Source organism: Erythrolamprus reginae, chromosome 1 (genome assembly GCF_031021105.1).
Source record: "Erythrolamprus reginae isolate rEryReg1 chromosome 1, rEryReg1.hap1, whole genome shotgun sequence".
NCBI lineage: Eukaryota > Metazoa > Chordata > Lepidosauria > Squamata > Dipsadidae > Erythrolamprus > Erythrolamprus reginae.
This window is the reverse complement of record NC_091950.1, coordinates 226,154,865-226,168,830: the sequence shown is the minus strand read 5'-3', so window position 1 is coordinate 226,168,830 and position 13,966 is coordinate 226,154,865. Positions and strand designations below refer to the sequence as shown.

General features: G+C 38.0%; 1 protein-coding gene across 2 annotated transcripts; it reads right to left on the bottom strand.

Annotated features, from left to right (window-relative positions):
- Positions 1–18: 18 nt before the first annotated feature.
- Positions 19–11,865, bottom strand: C1H21orf58 (chromosome 1 C21orf58 homolog). 2 transcript variants are annotated; one of them, XM_070732346.1, is made up of 9 exons: positions 11,612–11,865; positions 10,415–10,469; positions 9,449–9,522; positions 8,750–8,947; positions 5,918–6,035; positions 3,150–3,274; positions 1,999–2,207; positions 1,517–1,584; positions 19–172 (listed from the first exon to the last, which is right to left on the bottom strand). In XM_070732346.1, exons 1-8 carry the CDS (start codon positions 11,666–11,668, stop codon positions 1,542–1,544), a joined length of 879 nt encoding a protein of 292 aa, XP_070588447.1. In that variant the 5' UTR covers positions 11,669–11,865; the 3' UTR covers positions 19–172; positions 1,517–1,541. The 2 variants fall into 2 exon arrangements, with proteins under 2 accessions (XP_070588447.1, XP_070588448.1); XM_070732347.1 differs by lacking the exon at positions 1,517–1,584 and having other exon boundaries at positions 11,612–11,861.
- Positions 11,866–13,966: the final 2,101 nt, after the last annotated feature.

Genomic DNA, 13,966 nt, shown 5'->3' with positions numbered 1-13,966 from the left:
AATTGATGCATAAGACTGTTGTATCAGGTGTAAATTTTATGCTCATTGCAAACCCTATGGTCTCAGTAAATGTGCATCATTTCTGTCAGTTTCTGTCTGCAGCGAAGGGAAGTATCAGATGAAAGAGCTCCAATGCTTTTAATTAGGTACTCATTGCCCCTTTGGAAGCCACCTGTAAGAGAAACCAGTTAGCATGTATACTTTATTTAAGCAAGGTAATAGTGTTCTTCTACCATGATGGAGGGCTACAAAGAAAGGAACTAAAAAATTAATTTGAAAAAAGAGTTTATATATATTACTGAAGTTCTCTTTCCTTCTCTCTAGCTCCAAAACATTGCATCTCAGATCTGTATAGTGTCAATAAGTTCATTAATAATTGAATTCAATTGCATAATGTGTCTATTCATTATGTTTTATTATTTACTATGCCTGCACCATAGGTTTTCTATAAACAACACAATTTTCTATTACTGTATAAAAATGTAAAATAAATAATTCTATAAAATCAATATACTAATCTAATTTTAAAATTAAAAATCATAGGAATAGCCAGAGGTAGAATGATAAATGGTATAAGCTATTCATCATCAGCCTAATTCTGGTGAAAAATAAAATATGTATCCAGAAAAATTATTAAAAATCTAAGCCTAGGTGTTAATGGGGCTATTCCATGTAAAAGAAAATCTTCTCAATTTATTTTGGGGCCAATATTTTATCTGGAATCATTTAGAAGACACATAATACAGTCTTCAATCCATTCTCTACATGCTATATGCATTCACATTCTGAACTCAGCCAATGTTGCTACACAGTTATAGTACCTAACACATCAAATTCTGTAGTAGAATTTGTGGGAATTTACAGCTTGGTCTTTATAAGCTTACATTATCTAATAGGCAGATTAATTCTCCCTAACAGGAGTCTCTATAGCAGCTGTTCCAGAACAAATGATCAGCTGAACAAATAGAAATTTTATGCAAGAAGATGTAAACAGAATTCCTATGCTGTAGAGCGGAGGTCTTCAAACTTGTCAACTTTAAGACTTGTGGACTTCAACTCCCAGAATTCTAAGTCCACAAGTCTTAAAGTTGCCATGTTTGAGGACTCATGCTGTAAAGTAACTGGAAAAAGATGCTTGCTTACTTTCCTCCTCAATAGGTGATACAGATTTGGAAATGTCCAAACTCAAGCTTCGAGGGGCGTTGGGCTATAATTCCCACCATGTCTAACCAATCTGTTTGTACTTCCATAAATCTAGAGGGGATTTTCATAGATTCAGGATTGTTCATCTTTATCCTGCCTTCACTTTCTGAAAGCAGAAAAGCTCAACAAGATTGAGAGAAGCCTGACAGGGCAAGCTGAGGAGCATCACTATTATGAGGTAATTTGCTGTTAGTTGTGCCTAGTGGAACAATTTTAAAAATCTCAAATCTATTGAGTTAGCAGGCAGCAAAGGGCTAATCTGGCGTGCTGACATAGCTCTGGTATAAATACAGGAAGTCTACACTAGAATTACCTTTTCTAGATTTTTGCTATGGAATCTACAAACCCGAAGGTAATCCAAGCAGTCTGTGAGGTGGTACACTTTGGGAAGGAAAATGTGTAGTTAGAAATATATTTATATTTCTATATTTACATAATGGTCTAACTTTATATGATTTATCTAATTCTTCCTTTTTACTGCACTTTTGAGCAATTGAAAGTAACTCATATAGGACTTGCTATAAGGAAACTTTTCAAAGGCTACAAAGGTCTAACATCTGCTTAGAAAACTGACATGAAATTGGTACAATGGAATATACCGTAATAGAACTTGCTGTTCCTGAAAAAATGACTCGATATTTCACAACAACTTATTATTGTTTCATTGTGATTCTTTATGGCTAATACATAAAGAAATATACCTGGACTGGAATACTATAAAAATGGAACCAGTAGAACAAATGTCTTGGAATATTTTGAAAGCAGTCTTCTTACTGTAGCAAACTCTTGACTTACATGTGTGATGCACTAACTGGAATGGGCAGATTATGTACTTCAGATGGGAAACCTTCCAGTTGTGGACTAAGGCCAGGTTGCAGAACTAATGGCCACATGGGGAAGCCACTTTGAGAAGGAATAACTGGTGCTCCTAAAGATGTATAGTGATGGTGATGTACAGTTGAAGGTCGTGGTTTCTCCACTCTTGTTGGAATAGGAGCAGTAAGCTGCAGATAATTTTTTTAAAAATCAGGATAATATATTAAATACATCAAGTCAAATGATGCCATGATTTTGATACTGATTTGAAGCTTATGATTTAAAATCCATTTTTCTCCTTTGTTTCAGACTCAAAAAATACATTAATAAATCAGTGACAAATTCACTTCCCGCCAATAATAAACTCCATTGAGGGAGGACCAATCTTTCAGGTTGGAAGAAGCACAAAACATTTCATTCTATAACGTTTTTGCTTGTTTTGCTTGGGAAATGCTAATATACTTTTGAAGTTTGCCAAAACTACTATACTTATGCATGCAGTTTCACAACTAAAAGTTTTAAGTACAGTATTGTAAAGCTTAGGTTTCAAATTGGGAGAAAAAGATTAAAAAAGAGTCAGATCCAGGGGAAATTGCCTACAGAAATTTCTAGTTCCCTTCCCCTCCCCTACCACACACTTACACAGCAGAGAGAATGGAGTGGAAGGTATTATAAGAAGTTAAGCAGGCACATAATGGGGGAAACAGCGGGCTGTTTATGTAGTACACTCCTGACTCCTAATGCCAGTGCATTCCTTTTGATGTATATTCCTCATAATGTGCCTTCTTACTTATTCACATGTAATCCATTCCTTTCCAATGACTGTAACTAGAAACATGAATTCCCTTCTTGCTAATTATCCAGTATGAGGCTGAGCATTTCAGAAGTGGGGGAGTGGACAAAAGGAAAGCACAGCCATGTTTGTGTGATTTACCAGTTAGCCACCACTCTGCTTAATGACAGATCTGCCAGTCCTAATTGTAATCCCTAAATGAGAACTAGCTGTACACATCCTTTCAAGAATCTCAATTTGAATGACACTGACCATTAAAATGATTAGCAAACATAAATGTACAGATATGTCTCAGACTAAATAGTTATTACTGAAACTCCTTTAAAAACATAGCTACCTGTTGTCCATGTTGAAGCATAGGGACCCCGTACCCACTAGTTGGTGGTAAAGATTTCAGCATCATGTTCTGCATAATGATTTGATGCATCTGTGCATTTTGCATTAGCATCATTTCTACCATATCTATAAAGTATAAAGGACAATTCAAGACTATCTTAGGGTTACAGTGTAATGGAGAACATAATGTAATCAAAGGGTGAAATAGAGCCATTTGGACAGCATAATCTCTCAGATCAACTCCTTTTTTTAAAAAAACAAGCAACCTAGTATTGGTTGAGCTGCAAAATGTATGTGCTAAAAGTATGAACAATAATACATGTTAAGAATTTCAATATTTTACACAGTGGATGTGCTACAGATGTACACAGAGTTTTTCAACAAAGAACAAAGAAGGAAATAATTAGTTCAATTCAAGGGCATAATAAATCTTTTAACTGAATGAAAAGAAATCAAGCAGGTTCTTAACTACTTGCCTACTTTATGTCAGAGTAATCTATGTTTATTTAGTGTGTGCAGAGTGTTTAAATAGCATCTTTTGTAACTCCTTAAAGCAGTGACGCTTTTGGCCAAGGCTGAAAACAACTACCCCGTGCATGCCATTATGGAAGCCAATTTGGTCCAGGCTGGAAAGCAAAAAAACTGTGAGCTCAAGTCCTGCCTTTGCCTTAAAAGCTACTTTACAGGGTTGTCATTTTGGGAAAAAGGGAGGAAGAAGGTTTGTTGGATATGTTCATGCGTCATTGAATCATGTAAAAATAATAAAGGTGGGAACTAAATTAATTCTCAAAGGCACTATTCTGCCTTATATGTTAAAGTTGTCAGGGAAAGTGTCATGAATGGTTTTATTTCTTTTCAAAGCCTACATTGGTCAGTGGTGCGACTGAACCTTTTTTGTCCCTTTATTTACAGTATTTATTTGGATTGTCTGGTTGTAATTTAAGATTAACACTTGTGTGCAGATCTAGATTTCCTGTCACTTGGTGCCACTATCATATCCACAAATCCTTGTTTTGTTGCATGTATTAAATTTATCTAGTACGGTGATACCTTGTCTTATGAACTTAATTGGTTCTGGGATGAGGTTCGTAATGTGAAAAGTTCGTAAGACGAAACAATGTTGCCCATAGGAATCAATGGAAAAGCAATTAATGCTTGCAAGCCCAAAATTCACCCCTTTTGCCAGCCAAAGCACCCGTTTTTGCACTGCTGGGATTCACCCTCCATGGGAAACCCCACCTCCAGACTTCGGTGTTTTCGCGATGCTGCGATTTCGCTGAGGCAATAGAAGGTCCAGAGGTGGGGTTTCCCAACGAAGGGAGCCTTCGCCTGGCAATGGAAGTCCGAAGGCGGGGCATCCCATCAGCAGCGGTGGGTTTGAAAGGTGAAAATAGTTCGGAAGAAGAGGCAAAAAAATCGTAAACCCTGAGTTCGTATCTCGAAAAGTTCATATGACAAGGGGTTCGTAAGATGAGGTATTACTGTATATAATACAGATACCCAGTTAATATAACAATAAAGAAAAGGATAAAGTAAGCTCTTCTTTATCAACCAGACTTTCCATAGCTACTCTTTACTTTTTAAATTGCATCCCCATACTTTGTAAATCGGAAAATTAAAAAATAATATTTGGCATTCTCTATGCTATTTTACTGGTACTCAAAAGTTGAGAACCAGTTTAGTCTAGTGCAGACCTGGGCAAGGGGAAGCCCTCGGGCCACATCCAGCCCACCCACTATCTGTGACCGGCCCACCCGCTATCTGTGAAAAATGTCCCGCTTTTTAAAAAAGTTCTCCTCCCCCGGGGCTGCAGCGGGAGCCTGGAAACGGCGGTCCAGAGACAGCCGTGCATCTCCTCTGCCCAAGGGAGGCTCAGGACATTGACAATAAGGCAAGCGTTAAGCGATAAGGTCACTGTGGGTGATGTCAGGAGTTCAAGAGAGACGCGTTGGCAGAGCCGAGTGAGCGGCTGAAAGAGAGAGAAGCAGCAGCAGCAGCGGCAATTGGGGTACGGGCGGGTGGAGGAAGCGGCGGTGGAGGAGGAAGGAGAAGAAGAAGAAGAAGCAGCGACAGTGGAGGGGGGGCAGCAGCAGCCATGGGCCAGGAAGAGCCAGCTCCCAAAGGGAGGGGCTGCCAGAGAGGCCTACTCTGCGCAGGCACACCATGGGCCTTCTCCCTGATGATGCGTTAGTCTGGCTCTCTAAAACCATCCTGATTTCTCATGCAGTCCCATGGCAAAATTAATTGCCCACCCCTGGTCTAGTGGTTAAGGCACCAGGTTAGGAGACTATGAGTTCTATTCCTGTCTTAGTCCCAAAGCCAGCTGGGTGACCTTGAGCCAGTCACTCTCTCTCAGCCCTAGGAAGGAAGCAAGATCAAACCACTTCTGAAAAATCTTGCCAAGAGAACTGCAGTGGCTTGTTCAGTGTCTGAGAATTGAACACAATTGAATGGAAGAAATAAAATCTTATTAGTCTCCCTGAATCCAATCAATCTGTCTTAAATTTGTGTACATCAATAGGAGCCCTATCAACAATCCTGTCCAAGTTTTTTTTATTTATTTATTTATTTATTTATTATTTGGATTTGTATGCCGCCCCTCTCCGAAGACTCCAGTGGACTTAATTCTGAGTCGATTTGCAGAGGGTTGTAGCTCTCAGCATACTGTAATTTTAGATATATTTCCTAGTATTTGAAGTTAGTTCTGCTATTTTGAATGAGAGTTATTCCTACATAGTGTACACAGTTACAGTTTTTGAACACAAATACCTTCTTTAATACTCCCAGATCTGGGTACTGAAAAGGACTGTGGAGATGGAATCTGTGTAATGAGTGGTGGCTGATATGAAGGTATTTGTTGAATTATGGTTGCTGGTTGCTGTGGTAACTAGCAAAAGAAAAAAAGATGAAAAAAGAATACTTAAAAAGTAAACCATAGCTCCATTCTTACTGTATATCTGCAGCTGAATGAAGTTAAGGGACAACATATTAAACAATTAAAATGTTATACTTATATAAATGCTCTGTCCTACACATTGGCAAAAAGAATCAGAACATCAAATGCAAGCTGAATAAACAAGACCTTACAGATGCCCCCCACTCAGTAAAAGACCTTGGAATACTCATATCAAATAACCTAAGTGCCAAAGCCCATTGCAAAAACATCACCAAAAAGGCTACAAGAGTTGTTAACCTAATCCTACGTAGCTTCTGCTCTGGTAATCTCACACTACTAACCAGAGTATACAAAACTTTCATCAGACCAATCCTTGAATACAGCTCATCTGTCTGGAACCCACACCACATTTCAGACATAAATACTCTAGAAAATGTCCAGAGATACTTTACTAGAAAATCCCACCACTCCTTCCCTCGCAATAGAATACCCTACGCAACTAGACTTACAATCCTACGTTTAGAATGCTTAGAACTACGTAGCCTTAAACTTGACCTAAGCATAGCCCATAAAATCATCTGCTACAATGACCTTCCTGTCAATGACTACTTCAGCAACACACGAGCTCACAACAGATACAAACTTAAAGTAAACCACTCTAAACTCGACTGCAGGAAATATGACTTTAGTAACCAAGTAGTTGATGCATGAAACTCACTACCAGACTCTGTAGTATCATCACCTAACCCCCAAAACTTTACCCTTAGGCTATCCACTGTTGACCTCTCCTGATTCCTAAGAGATCAGTAAGGGGTGTACTTAAGTGCACCAGAGTGCCTTCCGTCCTCTGTCCTAATGTTTCTCTTTTACTAGTATCATGTATATAAGCATTGTTATATCTTTGTATACCACCAACACGTACTTGACAATACAAACAAACAAAAAAATAAATAATTTATAATTTATAATTTATAAAATAATTTATAAATAAATAAATTCACTGAGGAAACAAACAGTTAAAGCTAGGAAGAGTTTAATGGAAAGAGGAGAGGCTAGCAAAGCTGTATGTTCTGAAGAATTGCATGCTGATTCACAAAGATTAAAAAGATTATCATAGAAGAAGATCATTACAAAAAAGTGGGGAATAACCGGAACAAAAAATTAAATTAGATTTAATTTAACAATAGCGGAAGAAATACAACATAAGCATTTTAAATATAACATGGATGTTAGATTTTTCTTTCTATTATTTTAATATGTTGATAGTTGCCCAGAATTGCATTTTTAGCAATTTGCATTTGATAATACAGAATGTAACATAACATAAAACATAACAAAATAAACATAACAATATAAATGCTTATGAGTATTATTTTCCATGTGTTTAATAATTCTTCTATTAAAAATTAATTTAAAAATTAAAAATATTTTATTTTATGTACACTGAGAGCATATGCACTAATGATAAATTCCTTGTGTGTCTAATTACACTTGAGCTATAAAGAATTCTATTCTATTCTAAAATTCTATTCTACAGTTGGTCATGATTGGTACAATTCTAAGAGTTGCATCTAGGGTTTTGATATCTCAGATTATGCTACTCAAATTGAAAGTAAAGTAATATTTTAAAAGTAATATTTAAATCTTCAATATTAAATTTATCAAACCAGTGCTAAAGTGCTTTAATGTATACACTGTTGGATCATTCAACAATTAATATGTGTTATCATTTTCATGGTAACTTGTTAAGAAATTGAAATCTGCCACCAAATTTTGTTCATCAAGAATTGCCATCTGATCAAGGCACAACAAAGTAATTCAGCCTGCTTGATATGCAGAAACCTACATAGCCTAATACAGTGGTACCTCTACTTACAAATTTAATTCATTCCGTGACCAGGTTCTTAAGTAGAAAAATTTGTAAGAAGAAGATATTTTTCCATAGGCAACATTGTAAAAGCAAATAATGCGGGCGATTGGGGAAACCTTAGGGAGGGTGGAGGCCCTGTTTCCTCCCAGAAGATTCCTAGAGAGGCCCCATGGAGGCTTTTCCCTGCCTTTTCTGGTTACAGTTTCAGAGGCTCGGGTTTGTAAGTGCAAAATGGTTCTTGAGAAGAGGCAAAAAAAATCTTGAACACCCAGTTTAATCTAGAAAAGTTTGTAAGTAGAGGCGTTCTTAGGTAGAAGTACCACTGTATGCAGAAATTAGATAGTGAATATTTTATTTTATTTTATTTATTTATTTGTTTTGTCAAGTATGTATTGGTGGTATACAAAGATATAATATTTATATACATGATACTAGTAAAAGAGAAACATTAGGACAGGGGACGGAAAGCACACTGATGCACTTATGCACGCCCCTTACTGCCCTTTAGGAATCAGGAGTGGTCAACAGTGGATAGTCTAAGGGTAAAGTTTTGGGGTTAGGTGATAACTATTATTAATAATAATTATAACTAATAATATTAATATTTAATATTAATATATTAAAGTTCTCATTAATCTCTGCAATCAAGTTGATATTTATAAAATCTGGAACAAATCCAGTAATACCCCAAGAGATCTTATGAAATTATGATGTACTGATGAAATGATGTTCCAGACTTTCTTGTAATACATTTGTGCTGCCCAGAGTTGATTTTGCTTGGATTAGTTTGAAGGGTTTTTTTGTTCCTCCTTGAAATAAAGCAGAAAACACTTACTGTTTGCTGAATAATTTTTGGTTGTTGAGGTAGGGGGGGAGGGGGAGGAAGAAAAGGAGGAGGAGGGGGAGGGGGAGGATGATAATGAAGAGGTGGAGGAGAAGGAGGAATTTGGTAGATATGATGTGGCTTCAAGGGCTTTTTATGAATTCTTGGTAAACTTTGTGGTACTGAAATCTCTTCCAAAAGATTTTGTTCCTATAATAGAAAGTATAATTTTTCTAAACTCATACATTTGCTTAAAGAAAACCAACCTGTAACAAGACAGAAACTGAAGACATTTACAGTATATAGTATAGTATATTGCTAAAGACATTAGCAAAAAAGCCAACATTAAACTTTTCATTAATTGTATTCAACATATTGGAGGGAAATCGATACCATACTGCATAAGCCCACCCCCCAATTTTATTAAACTATAAAAGTGTTGCAAGAGATTTTCCTTAAAAAAGAAAAAAATGAATGATGCAAAAATGATTTTTTTTGCCTCTCTTCCCAAATTTACCTAGTCAAAACTACTTTGTTTTCCCCTAGAATTGTTACTTTTCTTAAATTCCTTTATCTAAACTGATAATATTATGTGGCAAAGAACTAAACTACTCTGAGTTCCCATTGTATTAACATAATAAAAAGTAAGCAAAAGGAAGTGTATTGTATTCCATTTTTAAAAGAAAATGCTGAGAATTGGGGATATCATACTCTGAGCTGCTGTAAAAGGTCTTTCCTTCTTCTCAGTGCACTTTGTAAGGCATAGCCATAATGGTCATAATTCCCTGCAAAAAAGATATGGGTGACATTAATATGTCATTTAGAAAGGAGTAAAGAGAAAAAAGAGAGCAAAACTGGCATAGTATTCGCCATGCAGAACAGTCTGAACAACTATTCACTTGTTAGGAGGCAATGGATATCCTGAGCAGCCTGTGGAGGCTTTCTCCATTTGGCAAATACAAGTAGGAACAAGACACGAGCCAATGTGTTTCTTCTGCTTGCGGACAGAGGGATCTGAAAGGCTCCAATTCTCCTCAGGGCCCATTTAGAGTACTCTTCCATTTTGTAACCTGTCACTACTTTGTCTTGGCTGCTGGGAAAACTCCAAAGGACCTGTCATATATGGTGATGTTCTACAAACTGTAGCAGGAGGGGATAATAGCATATCCAATCGCTTGCATCCATCCTTTCAAGGTGGGAAATTCTAACCACTATAAAAATTGCTGGAACAGGATGTTCTTTTCAACTTTCATCCACACATCCTCCTTAAAAGAAGTCAAAGCAGCTATTGCAAACTTGCAAAATTCAAAAACTAGTCTTTCCACTTAAAGAAGATCTTGAAGCTGGCATTGCAAGCAAGAGAAAGAACTTGAAAAGGAGGGTCATATTTTGGGTCAGAGCTTTTGCAATTCAAGCCAAGCCATGTTTGTTATTTATTTATTTAACAATATTTAGCAATACTATATTAATGCTTTTGTTAGCACTCTGATATTTTTAACTTTCATCCTCTATATGTGTACCAATTAATTAGGTAACCTGGTCATTAAAACTTTATGTGATAAAATATTTTTAGGCAGGTATTAAATCCAGATGGGATTAATGCTGCAAAATTGTGTATTGCAATCCATGATTTGACATCATATATAATTCCAGTACAAAAATGCTTTAATTGCTTACTTGTAGAGAAAGGTGATTCAGAATTATTTAAGTTTTCACGTTCATTTTCTAATTTCTGTGGGAAAATATAATAGGATTATTTTTTTAAAAAAATTGTAACTTATGACATTAATTTTAACATGTTAAATTTTTATAGTAAAAAACATTGATTCTTAAGAAAAGGAATCTGTGGGAAATAATCAAACTTTAGATAAATCTTCAATTAAATCTCAATTTGCTATTGTACAACATTAGAGTAGACATCCCTCTTGAACCGATAGCACCAATGTCCTCTGACATCCATTTTCTTTCTTGTAAACTTGCTTTATATCTTATCCCTAGTCAGCAATCCTGAGCATGTGAAGACAGATTCCGGCAGACTGAGCAAATGAAACCTACTAGAATAGGTCAATGGTCATGAAGGCGGTCTCTGCAAACGCTGAGGTATGCTAAGAGCACGATAAGACACGAAAGACACCCTGGTCAACCACTTGAATGGAAACTGACTGCAAACCTCCATTGCCTTGTGACTATATCCATCATTGGAAAAGGCTTCAGGAGTAAACCTTGAGACAGAATTCGGAGCCGGAGTCCCGGAAGCAGTTTGTGACTGTTTATAGCCATGTTCTGATAACTCTTGCGACATATCTGGAACCTATCCTATTGGCCTTTGCCATTCCATTGGATTATTTCAGAGACATGGAGAGGGGGGGATCTGCCACTAAGGTAACAGCCTATCCTCCATACTAATCTATCCAGGCTTCATGCTCTGGAGAGTCCAGAGCAAGATACCATGGTCTTTCGAGACCAAAGGATGCCAATGCAAGCCAGTAATCAGTGTAAAATTGTCCTTCGCTGCATCAGTGTAAAAGCACAATTTCTTCTACTATTGTAACACTTTTCCTGGGCAACTGTTCAGGTATCTGTGCAATTTTGTCAGTTGGTGCCTCCAAAGCAGTTTAAGGAACACAGGCAGTAAAGACTTTCTGATAGGCAGGTAGGAAATCAAGACAACTTGGGGAAAGGCCCAAAGTATCAGGAATGCTTGACTAAAGGTACAGTACATCTTTATGCATAAATAGCATTTTGGACATGTTCACTATGACACAGCTAGTAGCTAACTGTAATGCAACAATCTCCATTTTAATTGATAAGATTTTTTTTGTCCTATTACTGGATAGTTAGTGCTTGGATATCATTGTAGAAAAATCAGCTTACCTTTTCAAGGAGTTTGAGCTTCAAACGGGTCATGTGATCAGCCACATCAGATTCCATTACTGGGAGGAAATTCCAAGGTAATGTGTGGCTGGTAAACTACATTATTTTGAACATGGGTTAACTTTCTCTCTCTCCAGCTTCGTTATGAATGTCGATGTATTTTTTTCCTCAGTAAGAGCTTCAGGCTGTGGTTACAAGGAAAACAAACTTCTTATACTGCACCATGTCTTTTGAAATGTACACTCAACGTGGTTGCTAAGATATTGTTCACTAGAACAATAGCAATATTTTCTTTAGGGCTGCTGACTCTTCCAGTGCAAGTTAAATGTGCCCAGCCCTGTGCGTTGCTAACACCTGCTCTGAATTACTTTGTTAAGCCTAAAGAATCCATTAGCTTCAAATTTGTTGATCGTAATTTAAACAATATATATGTCCAAGGATTAGTACCTAGCTCGTACAATATTTGGTCATCAGAGAAAGACTTGGGGGAGAGGGGAAGGGTGGGTTATTCATTGTGATTCTATAAATTGGAGTTTCAACCAAATGTTTCCCAAATTATACTTAAAAATAATTCCTGAGATCTCATACTATGACCAATATTTGACAATATACAGTGATCCCTCGATTATCGCGAGGGTTCCATTCCAAGACCCCTCGCGATAATCGATTTTTCGCGATGTAGGGTTGCGGAAGTAAAAACACCATCTGCGCATGCGCGCCCTTTTTTTTCCATGGCCGCGCATGCGCAGATGGTGGAGTTTGCGTGGGCGGCGGGGAAGACCCAGGGAAGGTTCCTTCGGCCGCCCAGCAGCTGATCTGCTCGGCAGCGCAGCGAGGAGCCGAATCGGGGTTTCCCCTTTGCGTGGGTGGCGGGGAAACCCCGATCTTCGTCTGCTCGCTGCTGCTGCGGCCGCCCAGCAGCTGATCTGCTCGGCAGCACAGCAGCAGCGAGCAGACGAAGATCGGGGTTTCCCCGCCGCCCACGCAAAGGGGAAACCCCGATTCGGCTCCTCGCTGCGCTGCCGATCAGATCAGCTGCTGGGCGGCCGAAGGAACCTTCCCTGGGTCTTCCTCGCTGATGCCCCCGCTCGCCCGCCCGCCCGCCCGCCGCCCGCCAGCAAGAGGGGGAGAGATAGAGAAAGAGAGAGAAGGAAAGAAAGAGATGAGAGAGGGAGGAAGAGAGTGTGAGAGAGGAAGAAGCAAGATAGAGAAAGAGAGAGAGAAAGAAAGATGAGAAAGGAAGGAAGAGAGTGATGTCATCGGGTGTGAAAAATCGCGATATAACGTTTCGTGAAGAACGAGATCGTGAAAATCGAGGGATCACTGTACTGTAAAGCACCAAATCATGATTTCAGAAATTTAAAAGAAAAAAACCAAAATGAAGACTGTATATAATGTTTCCCCCAAAATAAGATACTCCCTGATAATAAGCCCAATCAGGCTTTTGTGTGCATGGCAATAAGGCCAGGCGTTTATTTCAGGGTTCAAAAAAAATATAAGACAGAGTCTTATTTTCGGAGAAACATGATAGCTATGCTCAAGATTAACTTAAAGTAGATTTGATCAATAACAAATAATAATATATAACTTTATATCAAGATCACTGACTTAGGTTTCCTAATTAATTTCAGTTTCTGGCCAATCACAGATAAAATATTAAAGAAATCCCAAGCAACAAAATGAACCAATTAATAATTAAAATATTGTTGCTTCAAAAAAGATGCTATCTCATATGGCCTAATGTAAACAGAACGAGAAACACGTAAACAGCCTGAAAGGTAAGAGCTGGGAAGATCATTAGCAGCTAGTTAGGGCTAGTTAGGGCTGGGGGGGGCGGGAGAGCTACATTCAGAGTATAAGACGCAACCTAATTATCAGCCTCTTTTAGGGAGGAAAAAGGTGCATCTTATACACCAAAAAATACGGGACTGCTAATTATAAATTATTGCAAAGACGGTCAGGGCAGAGTATGTGAGAAATACTTTCCTATATTTAAATTAGAAGTCCAATCATTGCATTCACATCTGAGATTGTATGTATCCATTCCTTTTGTGTGTGCGTGAGTGCACACACACGCCTTTGAATCAGTGTTGACTCTTAATCATTGCTTGGCTAATCCTTGTACTTTTTTGCTAAGGCAGGGGTAGGCAAAGTTGGCTCTTCTATGACATGTGGTCTTCAACTCCCAGAATTCCTGAGCTAGCATGATTGGCTCAGGAATTCTGGGAGTTGAAGTCCACAAGTCATAGAAGAGCCAACTTTGCCTACCACTGTGCTAAGGTGTTTTCAGAAGTGATTTGCCATTACTTTCTTCCAAGGGCTATGAGGGAATGACTAGCTCAAGGTTACTCAACT

What these genes read in the sequence shown, in the direction of transcription:
- C1H21orf58 (XM_070732346.1), bottom strand. Translation starts at nt 11,668, where the DNA reads ATGGAATCTGATGTGGCTGATCACATGACCCGTTTGAAGCTCAAACTC. An exon ending in CAAAAATTATTCAGCAAACA is followed by an intron (nt 6,036 to 8,749) that starts GTAAGTGTTTTC and finishes TTCTTTTGCTAG; the next exon opens with TTACCACAGCAACCAGCAAC. An exon ending in ATCTGGGAGTATTAAAGAAG is followed by an intron (nt 3,275 to 5,917) that starts GTATTTGTGTTC and finishes TATACTTTATAG; the next exon opens with ATATGGTAGAAATGATGCTA.